Genomic DNA, 21,976 nt, shown 5'->3' with positions numbered 1-21,976 from the left:
CATGTTCACATTTATGTCAAACTTCCAAAATGAATTCAACATTCACTCCTTTGTTTACACTTGATGATCCAGGATAGCGTTTTTGTGTTTCTTCTGTATCTACTTAATTAATGCGAGAAACTAAAAGAGGCCATATATAATTGTGGATAAAATCCTCTTTTAACAAGTGTGAAGGCACCTAACAACAATAAGTGAAAAACAAATCTTGTCAAAATAGAATCCTAATGTAATAGCAAACATGATATTTTGTATTTTTCAGTGGATTTTTGTTTATATAAAGCAAATTATGACTTTAGCTATACCTACAAATAATAGAGAAATTTTGCAAAAAGAAACAGTTTACTAGTTGCAGAGAGCCTAAATTTCTCTTTTATTAAAACTGTATTTGAATGTACTAAATACACAGGCTTAAGTAAATGAGTCTTTGAAAAGGAGTTTGTTCCCTAAGGTTTATTTATCCCTATTATTATTTTTGATAAAAGATAAATTTTGGATAATAGTATGAAAAGAAAAAAGGGATATATTACGGGGACTCAGGTTAGGGGACATCAAATTTTGCCATAGAAGAAACAAGGCCTTTTCCTAAGTCTGATAAAATCATGATGAAATTGAAGGGGGAGAGGTTGTGAGTAGACAGACCTGTAAACAAACACTTACACTATAATGTGAAAAATACTATAATAGATATAATTATAAAGTGCAGTATGAATGAATAAAAAAGAAAATCGTCTGAGAAACATGTTGAAGGCCAATACTTTGTGAATATTACTTAACTGAGAAATAATTTGTTTATATTTGCCATTTACAAAGTAAAAAAAAGGCACAGTTAAATCTATAGTCATTTGCCTACCCTTTCCCCAATATTAAAAAAAAAAAACCATTGTCATCGAGTGGGTTCCAACTCACAGCAGCCCTTCAGGACAGGGCAGAACTGCCTCATGGGGTTTCCCAGCCTGTAATCTTTATGGAAGCAGAATGCCAACTCCTGTGGAGCTGCTGGTGAATTCAAACTGCCCACCTTTTGGTTAGCAGCCAAGCACTTAACCACTGCACCACCAGGGCTCCTTCCCTAATACTTTACCACCATACAAAGGCCATCAAAATTGCTGGGATTATTTTTTGTTATGCCTCAACAGTTAAAAAACCTTTCAATTTCAGAAGAACTGACTTTAACTTTTAAAAACTCCTTTTCACTTAAAATTCATAAACATATCAAATTATAAAATGAATGTTTAAAACTCTAGATATTACAAAATTAACTGTAGGTAGATACCATACCATAGCTTAAGTATAAAACCAAAACCAAACCTGTTGTTGCTGAGTCAATTCCGACTCACAGCGACCCTATAGGACAGAGCAGAATAGCCCCATATGGTTTCCAAGGCTGTATATCTTTCTGCAAGCAGACCGCCACATCGTTCTCCAGTGGAATGATTGGTGAGTTTGAACTGCTGACCTTTTGGTTTGCAGCTAAGCGCTTAACCACTATGTCATCAGAGTTTCTAACAAGTATACTGACTTCTAAATAGCCAAAGTTTGAGGAAAACATCTGAGAGACAGGATTTCTAATTCAAAGAGAACTAGTTGTATCGTTAAAAGCAAAGATACATTAAACAAACCAAAAAACCAAACCCATTGCCATCAAGTCGATTCTGACTCATAGCGACCCTACAGGACAGAGTAGAACTGCCCCATAACGTTTCCAAGGAGTGCCTGGTGAATCTGAACTCCCAGCCTTTTGGTTAGCAGCTGTAGCCCTTAACCGCCATGCTACCAGGGTTTCCAATTAGGCATGGGTTAAATCCTTCTGGAAGTGGCAACAACACTGCTACATATATTAAAATCAGACTCTACCATTTTAACTGTGTTAACTGAGGCAGCGCATTAATTCAGTTAACTCTACAGCACATCTATACAGTGCAATGCTTTCTAACCAGGAGCACCCAGACCTCTAAAGTCTGCAAAAACATAAATGGTATGAGTCACTTTCAATTAAAACACACACACTCTTGTGGTTAGTAAGGAAAGACTAAAAACGAAAATGTTAAATTTCCTTACTTTGGGCTTTAATTGTATCTCATACCGCTCAGGAGCTATGATGAGCAACTGTAGATGTCTAATATTTCAGAGGGTAAATAAAGTATTAAATAAAGGCCAACTGTTTGGTAAATCTTTCACCATGGATTTTAAAGGAAAAATAAAAGAATTTTTCTGCAATTTGTGGTCAAATTCTTGAGAACCACTGATCCAGGAGAACTGGGAAAGCGGTAGACACTCCAGAGTAACAATAAGTGTTAACACAAAATATTTGAGGACTTGCTATAAAATAGAACTATTACTACTAAAAACTCTCTAGAAAAGTTTGTTAATGAAGTTTCTTGGTGAACCTAAAGTTCATACCTTGCTTTTCATGGCAGAAGAATATGGGCCTAAAAACAATCCAGGTAAAATTTCCTGGGGAAAAAAGAAAAAGAGAGAGAGATATATTTACTAACAGCAAATTAAATCACACACTATGTATCTCATAAAACTGGATTTGTGTGGTTTTCATAGTTGTTATAACAATTTGCTTAAAAGCTTATTATTTAGGCAGTATTTCCTAGCCATACTATGCAAATGATAGAGAACAAAAAACACTGATGTGCTTCATAACATCAAATGAGACATTTAAAGTTTAATATAGTTCTACAAAGTCAGATATTTCAAGTGCATGTTGCTTTTTATAAGCAGTTTGGGTAGAATAAGAACACTGTATAGTTGTCTTTTAGATTAATAAAACCTCTTTAAATTTTACTTCTATTCCACGGTATAGACTAGAAATAAAATAGGCATAAGGAAAATCAACTCCTTGGAATTACACAAAACTTTATTTAGCCAAATCAAAAGTAGCACAAGATAAAACAGGATTAAAAATTATTTATAATTACAGAATACTGTAATCACAAAGCTAAAAAAACTAGACCAATTATCAAATGTCTGCCTTCTGACAGAGTTTTAACAATTTAAATAATTACCTTTCAAATGTTAAATTCAAATTTATCCTTTGTAAATTCAATACAGAAAGGTTTTCGTCTGGATATATCATACCCTAGATACTGATGTAGTACGATCTCACAGTTCAGTTCTATAAAACAGTTGCTGATGAGTCTACTCTGACTTGTGGCAACCCCATGTGTGTCACAGTAGAACTGTGCTCCGTGCGGTTTTCATTAGCTAATTTTTTAGAAGTGGACTGCCAGGCCTTTCTTCTAAGGCAACTCTGGGTAGACTTGAACTGTCAACCTTTCAGTTAGCAGTGGAGTAGTTAACCATTTGTACCTCCCCGGGAATTCTCTAAGATATCATAATGATTTGTGAATAGGTCAGATTTCTACCAGTTTCTTGTGGGAATTATGTTTTATTCACCTTTGCATTCCCCATAGCACACACACACACACACAAAAAGCCCTCATAGGTACTCACATATTTTAAAACAATGGATTTTCACTAAGAGAAAGGAAACAGATTTTTAGAAGTCAAGGGATTCCCAGGAGTGACAGACATTGATCCTGGGGCTTGCAAAGTTGACTGCAAATGCTACTTAAATGCAAAACAAAAATGAATTGCTATGTGGGTTAGTTATCATTTTAATTCCTTCCAAACTGGGCTTAATTACAAAATTGACTGGAAATCAATATCTGAAAGACTGATTTGCTTTACAGTCAACTCTCCTGAATTTATCTAAATTAGACAAATGTAGAAACGCAAACTGCATATAAGGCTAATGTTGCACTTATACTTTCAAAGGAAATAAAAAGTTCTACTCTAAAGGAAAAGGCAACAATTCATTTTCTGAATTCTTTTTTTTTTAATATTTTTACATATTTATTACTGGTCTCTTGAAAATATAATTTACATGCTGTGTAGCTATAATAGATTTTTATAACTATTCTACAGTTATAATAATGTAGAAAACATTATTATAACTGTAGAATAGTTATAAACATTTTTTGCCTCTTATTCCGACATTTTAAGCAAAATCTGGCAATTTAAATGAAACCTGTAGATCTACAATTAACCAAACATAAAAGTACAAATCAATACTGTTGTCGTTAGTTGCCACTGAGTCAGCTCCAACTCACAACAACCCTATGAACAGCAAAAGGAAATGTTGCCTGGTCCTACGCCATCTTATCATAAAGAGATAATCAATATTAACACAGACAATATTCTAAAATATACCTGTAGGAAGCACACTTTTTTAAAAAAAATTTTACCTGATTAATTAAACTGTTTACTGGATAATTTTTTAATCCATGAAACAAAAAAATCAACAAGAATCTATTATCCTTTTAGCACAAAAATGGTGAATCATCACTTTCTTTCAAACATAGCATTTTGACACGACTCTTCTATAACAAAAGTATTTTTCTTAATTTATCTATTATTTGAGGTGAGAATAAAAATTCAAAAAAAATTTTTTTGTTCCCCCTTTTCATTATTCTTTTTCTTTCTCCTCCTATGTGTTTTATTCTTATCTTCTGGTTCTTTCTTATCGGACTTTCCTCTTCTACTTTTCACTATGTCCCTTGGCTTTCTTGTATCCTGACTGATGGTCCCTGGGAGCATAACGGCTATGGACTACAGACCCTGAGCCAGACCCCTGGCTCTACTTTACTACCCCGCTTTCAAGCTTTCTGGAATCTAGTCTGCTCTAATACCTGCCATAGCCCTGGGCTCCAAACTTGCACTGGCTTTCCAGCCTCAGTCCTTGCCTTGCTCCGAGGTCCATGTGCTCCCTGTTCTTGACCCTCTCCTCTTTATACCACTTATCTGTCCACTTGTGTGTCAAAATCATGAGACTTAATGTTTCCAAAGAAGAACTTTGTCTTAGGCATGTTGAATCTCTGCTGTCTGGCAGAGTGTCTTTCAAAAAAAAAACCAGATATTAATAAGTAGTTGCTAAATCAAATGAAAGTATGAAGGAGTGACTGAATGCATGGAATGAATGTTGAAAAGATTATCATTAGTTGGTTGAATGCCTGGTGAAACTACAATGTTTATGTTTGAGAAAATAACTTTTTCCTACTCCAGCCAAAGCACCTGAACATTGATGCTGTCTTAAGCATCTTGCATATATTATATGTGAACCTCACAGTAACTCTACACATTTTCCCTCCTTTTTAAGATCCATGATCAAACTTAAATATGTGGATATTTAAAATACTTAGTGATGAACCTACAGATCATGAGTCAGCTGGTCTCAAATCCTCTGTGAAATGAAGTCACGTTATTTAATAACGATAATAATAATATAATTTGGCTTGAGCAGAAAAATAACTTGTCATACCTGCATCTCTCGTCTCATAGGATAGGTCCACTCCTTAAAAAAAGAAAGACATGAGGGTAAAAGTAAATAACACTATACAAATGTCACCAATTAAAGGTTAAAGATGTGAAGTACAAGTACATGCATTTTTAAAAGTTATACTTTAAGAACATCCTATAGAAATAGCAGACACAGCTGGCTCTGCAAACACCTGAAAATTTAAGTGTCAAGAAAGAAACATTATTCTTTAAATAATTGTTCTTCCAGAATTCTGATTGTGTTACTTCATGCAATGGATGGAATAGCTCATTAATCATAAGAATAAATACTCCAGAAGTGTATTCCCAAAAAGTAATTTTCTCCATCAGAGATGTCAAATAGTTTTGTTTTTTGCCTGTCACGCCAACTCCAACCAGCAATCTGAAACACTACATGGAGAAAAACTCAAGAAGAAAAGAGTTCCAGTCTCAATGAGCAATCTCTGCAATGCATGAAAGAAACGATGTTATGTGACAGGTATTTGCCATTCCTGATGCAAACTGCCAAACACTTATCAAAAAGCCTTTGCCATATTTCACGTGGGTTTAAGCTTCTGTTTAGTTAATTCCCTTCACAGACATATTACATGAAAGCAGAGAATTCATTCTGTGTTTAGAATGCAGACCAGTATTGAGAAGATGGAAAATAATGCCAAATGCCAATGGCAAAAGACAGAAAATATTTAAAAGTTAACAAAAAAAGGGATTACAGGAAATTGATATGAAGAATCAAATACAGAACAGATAGCCCTCACTTGTAAATGGATTGCATTCAGAAAATTTCTAAATTTATTGCTTAAGATTCAGAATTGTAATTAGTAATCAGTCCTCAGAATAGTCCAGAAAAGTTTTTCAAAATCTTTTTTTTTTTTTAATAACTTTTATTAAGCTTCAAGTGAACGTTTACAAATCCAATCAGTCTGTCACATATAAGTTTACATACATCTCACTCCCTACTCCCACTTGCTCTCCCCCTCTTGAGTCAGCCCTTTTAGTCTCTCCTTTCTTGACAATTTAGCCGGCTTCCCTCTCTCTCTATCCTCCCATCCCCTCTCCAGACAAGAATTGCCAACACAATCTCAAGTGTCCACCTGATATAATTAGCTCACTCTTCCTCAGCGTCTCTCTCCCACCCACTGACCAGTCCCTTTCATGTCTGATGAGTTGTCTTCGGGGATGGTTCCTGTCCTATGCCAACAGAAGGTCTGGGGACCATGGCCGCCGGGATTCCTCAAGTCTCAGTCAGACCATTAAGTTTGGTCTTTTTATGAGAATTTGGGGTCTGTATCCCACTGATCTCCTGCTCCCTCAGGGGTCCTCTGCTGTGCTCCCTGTCAGGGCAGTCATCGATTGTGGCCAGGCACCAACTAGTTCTTCTGGTCTCAGGATGATGTAGGTCTCTGGTTCATGTGGCCCTTTCTGTCTCTTGGGCTCTTAGTTGTCGTGTGACCTTGGTGTTCTTCATTTTCCTTTGCTCCAGGTGGGTTGAGACCAATTGATGCATCTTAGATGGCCGCTTGTTAGCATTTAAGACCCCAGACGCCACACTTCAAAGTGGGATGCAGAATGATTTCATAATAGAATTATTTTGCCAATTGACTTAGAAGTCCCCGCAAACCATGTTCCCCAGACCCCCGCGCTTGCTCCGCTGACCTTTGAAGCATTCATTTTATCCTGGAAACTTCTTTGCTTTTGGTCCAGTCCAATTGAGCTGACCTTCCATGTATTGAGTGTTGTCTTTCCCTTCACCTAAAGCAGTTCTTATCTACTGATTAATCAATAAAAAAAACCCTCTCCCACCCTCCCTCCCTCCCCTCCTCATAACCACAAAAGTATGTGTTCTTCTCAGGTTTACTATTTCTCAAGATATTATAATAGTGGTCTTATACAATATTTGTCCTTTTGCCTCTGACTAATTTCGCTCAGCATAATGCCTTCCAGGTTCCTCCATGTTATCAAATGTTTCACAGATTCGTCACTGTTCTTTATCGATGCGTAGTATTCCATTGTGTGAATATACCACAATTTATTTACCCATTCATCCGTTGATGGACACCTTGGTTGCTTCCAACTTTTTGCTATTGTAAACAGAGCTGAAATAAACATGGGTGTGCATATATTTGTTTGTATGAAGGCTCTTGTATCTCTAGGGTATATTCCGAGGAGTGGGATTTCTGGGTTGTATGGTAGTTCTATTTCTAACTGTTTAAGATAACGCCAGATAGATTTCCAAAGTGGTTGTACCATTTTACATTCCCACCAGCAGTGTATGAGAGTTCCAATCTCTCCGCAGCCTCTCCAACATTTATTATTTTGTGTTTTTTGGATTAATGCCAGCCTTGTTGGAGTGAGATGGAATCTCATCGTAGTTTTAATTTGTATTTCTCTAATGGCTAATGATCGAGAGCATTTTCTCATGTATCTGTTGGCTGCCTGAATATCTTCTTTAGTGAAATGTGTGTTCATATCCTTTGCCCACTTCTTGATTGGGCTGTCTGTCTTTTTGTGGTTGAGTTTTGACAGAATCATGTAGATTTTAGAGATCAGGCGCTGGTCGGAGATGTCATACCTGAAAATTCTTTCCCAATCTGTAGGTGGTCTTTTTACTCTTTTGGAGAAGTCTTTAGATGAGCATAGGTGTTTGATTTTTAGGAGCTCCCAGTTATCGGGTTTCTCTTCATCATTTTTGGTAATGTTTTGTATTCTGTTTATACCTTGTATTAGGGCTCCTAGGGTTGTCCCAATTTTTTCTTCCATGATCTTTATCGTTTTAGTCTTTATGTTTAGGTCTTTGATCCACTTGGAGTTAGTTTTTGTGCATGGTGTGAGGTATGGGTCCTGTTTCATTTTTTTGCAAATGGATATCCAGTTATGCCAGCACCATTTGTTAAAAAGGCTATCTTTTCCCCAATTAATTGACATTGGTCCTTTGTCAAATATCAGCTGCTCATACGTGGATGGATCTATGTCTGGGTTCTCAATTCTGTTCCATTGGTCTATGTGCCTGTTGTTGTACCAGTACGAGGCTGTTTTGACTACTGTGGCTGTATAATAGGTTCTGAAGTCAGGTAAAGTGAGGCCTCCCACTTTCTTCTTTTTCAGTAATGCTTTGCTTATCCGGGGCTTTTTTCCCTTCCATATGAAATTGGTGATTTGTTTCTCTATCCCCTTAAAATATGACATTGGAATTTGGATCGGAAGTGCGTTAAATGTATAGATAGCTTTTGGTAGAATAGACATTTTTACTATGTTAAGTCTTCCTATCCATGAGCAAGGTATGTTTTTCCACTTAAGTATGTCCTTTTGAATTTCTTGTAGTAGAGCTTTGTAGTTTCCTTTGTATAGGTCTTTTGTATCCTTGGTAAGATTTATTCCTAAGTATCTTATCTTCTTGGGGGCTACTGTGAATGGTATTGATTTGGTTATTTCCTCTTCGGTGTTCTTTTTGTTGATGTAGAGGAATCCAAGTGATTTTTGTATGTTTATTTTATAACCTGAGACTCTGCCAAACTCTTCTATTAGTTTCAGTAGTTTTCTGGAGGATTCCTTAGGGTTTTCTGTGTATATAATCACGTCATCTGCAAATAGTGATAACTTTACTTCTTCCTTGCCAATCCGGATACCTTTTATTTCTTTGTCTAGCCTAATTGCCCTGGCTAGGACTTCCAGCACGATGTTGAATAAGAGCGGTGATAAAGGGCATCCTTGTCTGCTTCCCGTTCTCAAGGGAAATGCTTTCAGGTTCTCTCCATTTAGAGTGATACTGGCTGTTGGCTTTGCATAGATGCCCTTTATTATGTTGAGGAATTTTCCTTCCATTCCTATTTTGGTAACAGTTTTTATCATAAATGGGTGTTGGACTTTGTCAAATGCCTTTTCTGCATCAATTGATAAGATCATGTGGTTTTTGTCTTTTGTTTTATTTATGTGATGGATTACATTAATGGTTTTTCTGATATTAAACCAGCCTTGCATACCTGGTATAAATCCCACTTGATCAGGGTGAATTATTTTTTTGATGTGTTGTTGGATTCTATTGGTTAGAATTTTTGCATCAATGTTCATGAGGGATATAGGTCTATAATTTTCTTTTTTTGTGATGTCTTTACCTGGTTTTGGTATCAGGGAGATGGTGGCTTCATAGAATGAGTTGGGTAGTATTCCGTTATTTTCTATGCTTTGGAATACCTTCAGAAGTAGTGGTGTTAACTCTTCTCTGAAAGTTTGGTAGAACTCTGCAGTGAAGCCATCTGGGCCAGGGCTTTTTTTTGTTGGGAGTTTTTGATTACCGTTTCAATCTCTTTTTTTGTTATGGGTCTATTTAGTTGTTCTACTTCTGAGTTTGTTAGTTTAGGTAGGCAGTGTTTTTCCAGGAATTCATCCATTTCTTCTAGGTTTTCAAATTTGTTAGAGTACAATTTTTCATAATAATCTGAAATGATTCTTTTAATTTCATTTGGTTCTGTTGTGATGTGGTCCTTCTCATTTCTTATTCGGGTTATTTGTTTCCTTTCCTGTATTTCTTTAGTCAGTCTGGCCAATGGTTTATCAATTTTGTTAATTTTTTCAAAGAACCAGCTTTTGGCTTTGTTAATTCTTTCAATTGTTTTTCTGTTCTCTAATTCATTTAGTTCAGCTCTAATTTTTATTATTTGTTTTCCTCTGGTGCCTGATGGATTCTTTTGTTGCTCAGTTTCTATTTGTTCAAGTTGTAGGGACAGTTCTCTGATTTTGGCTCTTTCTTCTTTTTGTATGTGTGCATTTATTGATATAAATTGGCCTCTGAGGACTGCTTTTGCTGTGTCCCAGAGGTTTTGATAGGAAGTATTTTCATTCTCGTTGCTTTCTATGAATTTCCTTATTCCCTCCTTAATACCTTCTTTTTTCAGGAGGGTATTGTTCATTTTCCAAGTATTTGATTTCTTTTCCCTAGTTTTTCTGTTATTGATCTCTAGTTTTATTGCCTTGTGGTCTGAGAAGATGCTTTGTAATATTTCGACGTTTTGGACTCTGCAAAGGTTTGTTTTATGACCTAATATGTGGTCTATTCTAGAGAATGTTCCATGTGCGCTAGAAAAAAAAGTATACTTTGCAGCAGTTGGGTGGAGAGTTCTGTATAAGTCAATGAGGTCAAGTTGGTTGATTGTTGTAATTAGATCTTCCGTGTCTCTATTGAGCTTCTTACTGGATGTCCTGTCCTTCTCCGAAAGTGGTGTGTTGAAGTCTACTATAATTGTGGAGGTATCTATCTCACTTTTCAATTCTGTTAAAATTTGATTTATGTATCTTGCAGCCCTGTCACTGGGTGCATAAATATTTAATATGGTTGTCTTCCTGATCAATTGTCCCTTTTATCATTATATAGTGTCCTTCTTTATCCTTTGTGGTGGATTTAAGTCTAAAGTCTATTTTGTCAGAAATTAATATTGCTACTCCTCTTCTTTTTTGCTTATTGTTTGCTTGATATACTTTTTTCCATCCTTTGAGTTTTAGTTTGTTTGTGTCTCTGAGTCTAAGGTATGTCTCTTGTAGGCAGCATATAGATGGATCGTGTTTCTTTATCCAGTCTGTGACTCTCTGTCTCTTTATTGGTGCATTTAGTCCATTTACATTCAGCGTAATTATAGATAAATAAGTTTTTAGTGCTGTCATTTTGATGCCTTTTTATGTGTGTTGTTGACAAGTTCATTTTTCCATATACTTTTTTGTGCTGAGGCGTTTCTCTTAGTAAATTGTGAGATCCTCATTTTCATAGTGTTTGACTTTATGTTAGTTGAGTCGTTACGTTTTTCTTGGCTTTTATCTTGAGTTATAGAGTTGTTATACCTTTTTGTGGTTACCTTATTATTTACCCCTATTTTTCTAAGTAAAAACCTAACTTGTATTGTTCTATATCGCCTTGTATCACTCTCCATATGGCAGTTCAATGCCTCCTGTATTTAGTCCCTCTTTTTGATTATTTTGATCTTTTACCTATTGACTTCCATGATTCCCTGTTATGTGTATTTTTTTTTTTAATTAATCTTAATTTGTTTGTTTTTGTGATTTCCCTATTTGAGTTGATATCAGGACGTTCTGTTTTGTGAACTTGTGTTGTGCTGATATCTGATATTATTGGTTCTCTGACCGAACAATATCCTTTAGTATTTCTTGTAGCTTTGGTTTGGTTTTTGCAAATTCTCTAAACTTGTGTTTGTCTGTAAATATCTTAATTTCGCCTTCATATTTCAGAGAGGGTTTTGCTGGATATATGATCCTTGGCTGGCAGTTTTTCTCCTTCAGTGTTCTGTATATGTTGTCCCATTCCCTTCTTGCCTGCATGGTTTCTGCTGAGTAGTCTGAACTTATTCTTATTGATTCTCCCTTGAAGGAAACCTTTCTTTTCTCCCTGGCTGCTTTTAAAATTTTCTGTTTATCTTTGGTTTTGGTGAGTTTGATGATAATATGTCTTGGTGTTTTTCTTTTTGGATTAATCTTAAATGGGGTTCGATGAGCGTCTTGGATGGATATCCTTTCATCTTTCATGATGTCAGGGAAGTTTTCTGTCAGGAGTTCTTCAACTATTTTCTCTGTGTTTTCTGTCCCCGCTCCCTGTTCTGGGACTCCAATCATCCGCAGGTTATCCTTCTTGATAGAGTCCCACACAATTCTTAGGGTTTCTTCATTTTTTTTAATTCTTTTATCTGATTTTTTTTCAGCTATGTTGGTGTTGATTCCCTGATCCTCCAGATGTCCCAGTCTGCATTCTAATTGCTCGAGTCTGCTCCTCTGACTTCCTATTGCGTTGTCTAATTCTGTAATTTTATTGTTAATCTTTTGGATTTCTACATGTTGTCTCTCTATGGATTCTTGCAACTTACTAATTTTTCCACTATGTTCTTGAATAATCTTTTTGAGTTCTTCAACAGTTTTATCGGTGTGTTCCTTGGCTTTTTCTGCAGTTATCCTAATTTCATTTGTGATATCTTTAAGCATTCTGTAAATTACTTTTTTATATTCTGTATCTAATAATTCCAGGATTGTATCTTCATTTGGGAAAGATTTTGATTCTTTTGTTTGGGGGGTTGGAGAAGCTGTCATGGTCTGCTTCTTTAAGTGGTTTGATATGGATTGTTGTCTTCGAGCCATCACTGGGAAACTAGTTTTTCCAGAAAATCTGCTAAAAAAAAATGCAGTCAGACCCCTATCAGAGTTCTCCCTCTGGCTCAGGCTATTCGGATGTTAGTGAAGCCGCATGGGGAGGGTGGGGGAGGGAACAGAGAGATAGGAGAGTAGCACCTCAGAATATAGCCAGAGTTGCTTGTCTTGCTTGGAATGACTATTATATCTGAGATTCCCACGGGCACGTCGCCTATGTGTGCTGGCTGTGTGGAGATTGCCCCCGGGGGGTCTGGCCTGCTGGAGTCACGGTCAGATCCTCCGCTTCCAGCCCCACGCCCAACGTCAAGGCTCCCCTACTGGGATGGTGCACTCTCGACTCCAAAATCAGTTGCTGCCTCCCGGGGACTTCTCGACCCTCCAGCTGCGTGGCCGTGCCGCCCCCGCGAACCAGGTGGGCCCCCTCCCGGGGTTAGTTCAGATGGGTGGAGCAGCTCCCCGTGCTTGTGCCGTGACCGAGTGTCCCGGCTGGGACGCTGTTCTCTCCGCTCCAATACCAGTCGCTGTCTCCCGGGGACTTATCCTACCGGCTGCGTCCCACGCTGCCCGTGCGACCCGGCTGGGCCCCTTCCCGGGGTTAGTTCAGGGGGGTGGAGCAGCTCTCCGTGTTTATGCCGTACCTGCGTCCAGTCCAAATCCTGGCGAGACGGTTCCCCGGCTGGGACGCTGCTCTTCCTCCTCCAAGACCAGTCACTGCCTCCCGGGGACTTCTCCTACCGGCTGCGTCCCACGCCGCCCGCGGAACCGGCTGGTCTCCCTCCTGGGGTTAGTTCAGGGGGGTGGAGCAGCTCTCTGTGCTTGTGCCGTACCTGACTGGTACGCTGGCTCCACGCTCTGGAAACAATCGCTGCTTCCCTGTATTAGTTCGTTCTCCGTCTCTAAATCTGTGTTTGTTGTTCAGGGTTCGTAGATTGTTATGTATGTGATCGATTCACTTGTTTTTCCGTGTCTTTGTTGTAAGAGGGATCCGAGGTAGCGTCTGCCTAGTCCGCCATCTTGGCTCCGCCCCCTCAAAATCTTTTTATCTTGAAATAATTTCAGGCTCATAGAAGAGCTACAAAAATAGTATACAGAATTTTGTTTACCCTTCGCCCATATTCTCCGAAACAAAAAAATATTTTTAACACATACAGCAGTTCAAATCCACCGGGCACTTCTCGGAAACTCAATGGGGCAGTTCTACTCTGTCCTATAGTGTCGCTACGAGTCGGAATCGACTCGACAGCACTGGGTTTTGGGGTAAGGCAATAATGCTATATATCTGTAATAAAAACAGAGAATACTGCTGCAATGACAGTTTTGTTGTTTTTGAGAGAGAAACAGAAAACATTTTTTGTTTTTAATCTTGAAAATTTGTCCCACCTATGCAGGAGAAAAACAGTTGCCGTTGAGTCAATTTCAACTCATTGCAACCCGATTTGTGTTAGAGTAGAAGTGTACTCCACAAGAGTTTTCTGTTTTAAAATTTTTATTGTGCTTTAAGTGAAAGTTTACAAATCAAGTCACCCTCGTACATAAAAATTTATATACACCTTGCTATATACTCCTAGTTGCTCTCTCCCTAATCAGACAGCACACGCCTTCTCTCCACCCTGTATTTTCGTGTCCATTCAGCCAGCTTCTGACCCCTTCTGCCCTCTCATCTCCCCTCCAGACAGAAGCTGCCCACATAGTCTCACGTGCCTACTTGAGCCAAGAAGCTCACTCCTCACCAGTCCAGTCCAAACCCTGTCTGAAGAGGCGGCTTTGGGAATGGTTCCAGTCTTGGGCTAATAGAAGGTCTGGGGACCATGACCTTCGGTGTCCTTCTAGTCTCAGTCAGACCATTAAGTCTGGTCTTTTCATGAGAATTTGCGGTCTGTATCCCACTGCTTTCCTGCTCCCTCAGGGGTTCTCTGTTGTGTTCCCTGTCAGGGTAGTCATTGGTTGTAGCCGGGCACCACGTAGTTCTTCTGGTCTCAGGCTGATGTAGTCTGGTTTATGTGGCCATTTCTGTCTGTTGGGCTCATAATTACCTTGTGTCTTTGGTGTTCTTCATTCTCCTTTGATCCAGGAGGGTTGAGAACAACTGATGCATCTTAGATGGTCGCTTGCTAGCATTTAAGACCCCAGGTGCCACTCTCCAAATGTTTTCTTAATAGATTTTATTCAGAATGTTTTCTTAATAGATTTTATTATGCCAGTTGACTGAGATGTCGCCTGAAACCATGGTCCCCAAACCACTGCCCCTGCTACGCTGGTTTTGAAGCTTTCAGTTTTTTCAGGAAACTTCTTTGCTTTTACTTTAGTTCAGTTGTGCTGACCTCTCCTGTAATGTGTGTTGTCTTTCCCTTCACCTAAAACATTTCTTGTCTAGTGAATACCCCTTTCCCACCCTCCCCCACTCTCGTAACCATCAAAGAATATTTTCTTCTCTGTTTATTTCCCGAAATCTTTTAATAGTGGTCTCATACAATATTTGTCCTTTTGCAGCTGACTAATTTCACTCAGCATAATGCCTTCCAGATTCCTCCATGTTATAAAATGTTTCACGAATTTATCATTGTTCTTTATCGATGTGTAACATTTCACTGCATGAATACACCATAATTTATTTATCCATTCATCTGACAACGGGCACTTTGGCTGCTTCCATCTTTTTGCTATTGTAAACAGTGCTGCAATGAACATGGGTGTGCATATATCTGTTCATGTAAAGGCTCTTATTTCTCTAGGATATATTCCAAGGAGTGAGATTGCTAGATCATGTAGCAGTTCTAGTTCTAGCTTTTTAAGGAAGTGCAAAATCGATTTCCAAAGTCGTTGTACCATTTTACATTCCCATCAGAAGCTCCGGGTAGAAGGTAGTGTCAGTGGTGGGGTGGGGTATTCCTACGTATAATGTGGCCTTCACTCAAGTTGGGGTTTAGAATTCAATTACCCCTGTGAGACAAATAAGAATTTAACACCAGGTGATCCTGCATGGATAGTGTTTGGGTTTTTGGGAGAAGCAAATGCAAATTCTCCCTGGAAGAACACACCTTAAACGAAATCAGAAATAATTCACATAAAGTTCCCATAAGCTCACAATCAAAAACTGACAAACAACAACAAAACATAGGAAATGGGCCTCCATGAGAAACAGAACTGAATCATACCCACAAAGATTGCGGATATTAACAATGAAAAATATAAAACATGTACGTTTAAATAAATAAAATCAAAACCAAACCCGTTTATCTTGAGTTGACTCTTGTAAGAGAGAATCAAAAGTATGACCAAGGATTAAGAAACTGGTTTCTAAAAGAACAAAGTAAAACATATAGAAATAAAAAGTACAACTGAAATTAAACATCAGTGGATAGCCTAAGAAAAAGACAGAAAACAGAAAATTTGTGAACTGGCAAACAGAACTGAAGAAATGACCTGAAATTCTGCAGAGAGAGAGAAAGTTGGAAAATATGAGTTGTTAATAGACATATACAACAAAACAACATCTACAGAATCAATGTTCCAGAAGGAGAGGAGAGATAATATTACAGAAGATATTACTATAAAATTTCCAAAACTGATTAACAACATCAACCCTCACACTTACACAGCTCAATTAACCCCAAGCAGGATATAGGAAAAGAAATGCACTCCCAGGTTAACTGTAGACAAACTGCAGCACACCAAGCATAAAGAATTTCTTTTTCCAGACAAAAGATAAATAGAACAATGGAAAAGAACAGAGTCCAGACTTAGACCTACATATATGCAGTTAATTAATTTTCCCGAAAGACACCAAGACAATTCAACGAAGAAAAGTCTTTTCAACAAATAGTGCTGGAACAACCAAACAAACATTTGCAAGACAAAATGAACTTTTATTTCAACCCCACACCACACACAAATATCCAGTACAGTCACATATATATAAACAAACCCCCTCAAATTGTAACACTTCTGGGAAAAAAACATAAGATAACATCTTTGCAACTATTGGGAAGGCAAAGATTTCTTAAGAAAGCACAAAAGATACTAAGTGTAAAAGAAAAAAAACGGTAAATTACATTTTATTAAAGTTAAAAACCACTCATTGAAAAATATTGCTAAGAAAATGAAAAGGCAAGGCAGAGACTGGAAGAAAATATTTGTAATACATGTACCCAAACAAGGACTTGTATATAAAATATATAGATAATTCCTGCAAATCAATAATATAACAAACAACACAATTTTCAAAGATGGGTAAAAACTGAACAAATATTCCACCAAAGAAGACTTACAAATGGCCAATCAACACATGAACTACTAAACTTTTGTTTCACTTCCGAATCGATACTTCTTTGCCTCTTGCTGCTGCTATCACTAGCACTGGTTTTGCAGGGTTTGGGAGTCATGATACACTTCACGGTAGTATCTTCAAAAGTTAAACAGAGAGATAACGCTACAGCACTTAAGAGACGCATGATACACAACATGGGATGCTGCTGCCTACGAATCTAAGCATGCATTGTTACATGGTCACCTTTTTATTTATAAGTAGGGAAAGTTCACATTCAAATAGAAAGTACAGTACAGTATATACATAAGCCAGTAACACAGACATTTATTATGACTGTCAAAATGTATGTATTATGGGTTTTATATTACATGTACTGTATCCTTATACACCTGGCAGCACAATCACTTTGTACACAAGAGACATGAGATAACACGTGTTGTGTACAGGAGGCTGTTGCCTTCGCTATGTCTGGTTATGTCTGCTACGTCCAATTATATCTGCTACATCCCGTGCTCTAGTTGAGATTTCTGAACTCTATTATAACCTTATGAGACCACGGATGTATATGCAGTCAGATATTGTCTGAACAGACATTATGTGGCACACGACTGTATATAAACCTCAAGCCAGCAGAGAAGGAAAATGTAAACAAATTTACTTCTTTCAGGAGGCGGAGCCAAGATGGCGGACTAGGCAGACGCTACCTCGGATCCCTCTTACAACAAAGACACGGAAAAACAAGTGAATCGATCACATACATAACAATCTACGAACCTGGAACAACAAACAGATTTAGAGACGGAGAACGAACTAATACAGGGAAGCAGCGATTGTTTTCAGAGCCTGGAGCCAGCGTACCAGTCAGGTACGGCACAAGCACAGAGAGCTGCTCCACCCCCCTGAACTAACCCCAGGAGGGGGACCAGCCGGTTCCGCGGGCGGCGTGGGACGCAGCCGGTAGGAGAAGTCCCCGGGAGGCAGTGACTGGTCTTGGAACGGGGAGAGCAGCGTCCCAGCCAGGGAACCATCCCGCCGGGATTTGGACTGGACGCAGCGGATTTTCTGAAAAAACTAGTTTCCCAGTGATGAATCGAAGACAACAATCCATATCAAACCACTTAAAAAAGCAGACCATGACAGCTTCTCCAACCCCCCAAACAAAAGAATCAAAAATCAAAATCTTTCCCAAATGAAGATACAATCCTAGAACTATCAGATACAGAATATAAAAAACTAATTTACAGAATGCTTCAAGACATCACAAATGAAATAAGGCAAACTGCAGAAAAAGCCAAGGAACACACTGATAAAACTGTTGAAGAACTCAAAAAGATTATTCAAGAACATAGTGGAAAAATTAATAAGTTGCAAGAATCCATAGAGAGACAGCATGTAGAAATCCAAAAGATTAACAATAAAATTACAGAATTAGACAACGCAATAGGAAGTCAGAGGAGCAGACTCGAGCAATTAGAATGCAGACTGGGACATCTGGAGGACCAGGGAATCAACACCAACGTAGCTGAAAAAAAATCAGATAAAAGAATTAAAAAAAATGAAGAAACCCTAAGAATCATGTGGGACTCTATCAAGGATAACCTGCGGGTGATTGGAGTCCCAGAACAGGGAGGGGGGACAGAAAACACAGAGAAAATAGTTGAAGAACTCCTGACAGAAAACTTCCCTGACATCATGAAAGACGAAAGGATATCTATCTAAGATGCTCATCGAACCCCATTTAAGATTGATCCAAAAAGAAAAACACCAAGACATATTATCATCAAACTCACCAAAACCAAAGATAAACAGAAAATTTTAAAAGCAGCCAGGGAGAAAAGAAAGGTTTCCTTCAAGGGAGAATCAATAAGAATAAGTTCAGACTACTCAGCAGACACCATGCAGTCAAGAAGGGAATGGGACAACATATACAGAACACTGAAGGAGAAAAACTGCCAGCCAAGGATCATATATCCAGCAAAACTCTCTCTGAAATATGAAGGTGAAATTAAGATATTTACAGACAAACACAAGTTTAGAGAATTTGCAAAAACCAAACCAAAGCTACAAGAAATACTAAAGGATATTGTTCGGTCAGAGAACCAATAATATCAGATATCAGCACAACACAAGGTCACAAAACAGAACGTCCTGATATCAACTCAAATAGGGAAATCACAAAAACAAACAAATTAAGATTAATTAAAAAAAAAAATGCACATAACAGGGAATCATGGAAGTCAATAGGTAAAAGATCAAAATAATCAAAAAGAGGGACTAAATACAGGAGGCATTGAACTGCCATATGGAGAGTGATACAAGGCGATACAGAACAATACAAGTTAGGTTTTTACTTAGAAAAATAGGGGTAAATAATAAGGTAACCACAAAAAGGTATAACAACTCTATAACTCAAGATAAAAGCCAAGAAAAACGTAACGACTCAACTAACATAAAGTCAAACACTATGAAAATGAGGATCTCACAATTTACTAAGAAAAACGCCTCAGCACAAAAAAGTATGTGGAAAAATGAACCTGTCGACAACACACATAAAAAGGCATCAAAATGACAGCACTAAAAACTTATTTATCTATAATTACGCTGAATGTAAATGGACTAAATGCACCAATAAAGAGACAGAGAGTCACAGACTGGATAAAGAAACACGATCCATCTATATGCTGCCTACAAGAGACATACCTTAGACTCAGAGACACAAACAAACTAAAACTCAAAGGATGAAAAAAAATATATCAAGCAAACAATAAGCAAAAAAGAAGAGGAGTAGCAATATTAATTTCTGACAAAATAGACTTTAGACTTAAATCCACCACAAAGGATAAAGAAGGACACTATATAATGATAAAAGGGACAATTGATCAGGAAGACATAACCATATTAAATATTTATGCACCCAATGACAGGGCTGCAAGATACATAAATCAAATTTTAACAGAATTGAAAAGTGAGATAGATACCTCCACAATTATAGTAGACTTCAACACACCACTTTCGGAGAAGGACAGGACATCCAGTAAGAAGCTCAATAGAGACACGGAAGATCTAATTACAACAATCAACCAACTTGACCTCATTGACTTATACAGAACTCTCCACCCAACTGCTGCAAAATATACTTTTTTTTCTAGCGCACATGGAACATTCTCTAGAATAGACCACATATTAGGTCATAAAACAAACCTTTGCAGAGTCCAAAACATCGAAATATTACAAAGCATCTTCTCAGACCACAAGGCAATAAAACTAGAGATCAATAACAGAAAAACTAGGGAAAAGAAATCAAATACTTGGAAAATGAACAATACCCTCCTGAAAAAAGACTGGGTTATAGAAGACATCAAGGAGGGAATAAGGGAATTCATAGAAAGCAACGAGAATGAAAATACTTCCTATCAAAACCTCTGGGACACAGCAAAAGCAGTGCTCAGAGGCCAATTTATATCAATAAATGCACACATACAAAAACAAGAAAGAGCCAAAATCAGAGAACTGTCCCTACAACTTGAACAAATAGAAAGTGAGCAACAAAAGAATCCATCAGGCACCAGAAGAAAACAAATAATAAAAATTAGAGCTGAACTAAGTGAATTAGAGAACAGAAAAACAATTGAAAGAATTAACAAAGCCAAAAGCTGGTTCTTTGAAAAAATTAACAAAATTGATAAACCATTGGCCAGACTGACTAAAGAAATACAGGAAAGGAAACAAATAACCCGAATAAGAAACGAGAAGGACCACATCACAACAGAACCAAATGAAATTAAAAGAATCATTTCAGATTATTATGAAAAATTGTACTCTAACAAATTTGAAAACCTAGAAGAAATGGATGAATTCCTGGAAAAACAATACTTACCTAAACTAACACATTCAGAAGTAGAACAACTAAATAGACCCATAACAAAAAAAGAGATTGAAATGGTAATCAAAAAACTACCAACAAAAAAAACCCCTGGCCCGGACGGCTTCACTGCAGAGTTCTACAAAACTTTCAGAGAAGAGTTAACACCACTACTTCTGAAGGTATTCCAAAGCATAGAAAATGACGGAATACTACCCAACTCATTCTATGAAGCCACCATCTCCCTGATACCAAAACCAGGTAAAGACATCACAAAAAAAGAAAATTAGAGACCTATATCCCTCATGAACATAGATGCAAAAATCCTCAACAAAATTCTAGCCAATAGAATCCAACAACACATCAAAAAAATAATTCACCATGATCAAGTGGGATTTATACCAGGTGTGCAAGGCTGGTTTAATATCAGAAAAACCATTAATGTAATCCATCACATAAATAAAACAAAAGACAAAAACCACATGATCTTATCAATTGATGCAGAAAAGGCATTTGACAAAGTCCAACACCCATTTATGATAAAAACTCTTACCAAAATAGGAATGGAAGGAAAATTCCTCAACATAATAAAGGGCATCTATGCAAAGCCAACAGCCAATATCACTCTAAATGGAGAGAACCTGAAAGCATTTCCCTTGAGAACGGGAACCAGACAAGGATGCCCTTTATCACCGCTCTTATTCAACATCGTGCTGGAAGTCCTAGCCAGGGCAATTAGGCTAGACAAAGAAATAAAAGGTATCCGGATTGGCAAGGAAGAAGTAAAGTTATCACTATTTGCAGATGACGTGATTATATACACAGAAAACCCTAAGGAATCCTCCAGAAAACTACTGAAACTAATAGAAGAGTTTGGCAGAGTCTCAGGTTATAAAATAAACATACAAAAATCACTTGGATTCCTCTACATCAACAAAAAGAACACTGAAGAGGAAATAACCAAATCAATACCATTCACAGTAGCCCCCAAGAAGATAAGATACTTAGGAATAAATCTTACCAAGGATACAAAAGACCTATACAAAGAAAACTACAAAGCTCTACTAACAAGAAATTCAAAAGGACATACTTAAGTGGAAAAACATACCTTGCTCATGGATAGGAAGACTTAACATAGTAAAAATGTCTATTCTACCAAAAGCCATCTATACATTTAACGCACTTCCGATCCAAATTCCAATGTCATATTTTAAGGGGATAGAGAAACAAATCACCAATTTCATATGGAAGGGAAAGAAGCCCCGGATAAGCAAAGCACTACTGAAAAAGAAGAAGAAAGTGGGAGGCCTCACTTTACCTGATTTCAGAACCTATTATACAGCCACAGTAGTCAAAACAGC

At 37.6% G+C, this 21,976-nt stretch overlaps 1 protein-coding gene across 1 annotated transcript in view; it reads right to left on the bottom strand.

Annotated features, from left to right (window-relative positions):
• Positions 1-21,976, bottom strand: part of STYX (serine/threonine/tyrosine interacting protein) — a 64,084-nt gene that overhangs the window by 32,330 nt on the left and 9,778 nt on the right. The window contains exons 2-3 of the mRNA XM_010588638.3: positions 5,330-5,362; positions 2,401-2,454 (exon numbers count right to left, since the gene is read on the bottom strand). Of these exons, the coding sequence (XP_010586940.1) occupies positions 2,401-2,454; positions 5,330-5,362 (87 nt within the window). The remainder of the gene's footprint in view (positions 1-2,400; positions 2,455-5,329; positions 5,363-21,976) is intronic.

The sequence above is a fragment of the Loxodonta africana genome, chromosome 10 (assembly GCF_030014295.1).
Source record: "Loxodonta africana isolate mLoxAfr1 chromosome 10, mLoxAfr1.hap2, whole genome shotgun sequence".
NCBI classification, from domain to species: Eukaryota; Metazoa; Chordata; class Mammalia; order Proboscidea; family Elephantidae; genus Loxodonta; species Loxodonta africana.
This window is presented reverse-complemented; position numbering and strand designations above follow the sequence as displayed.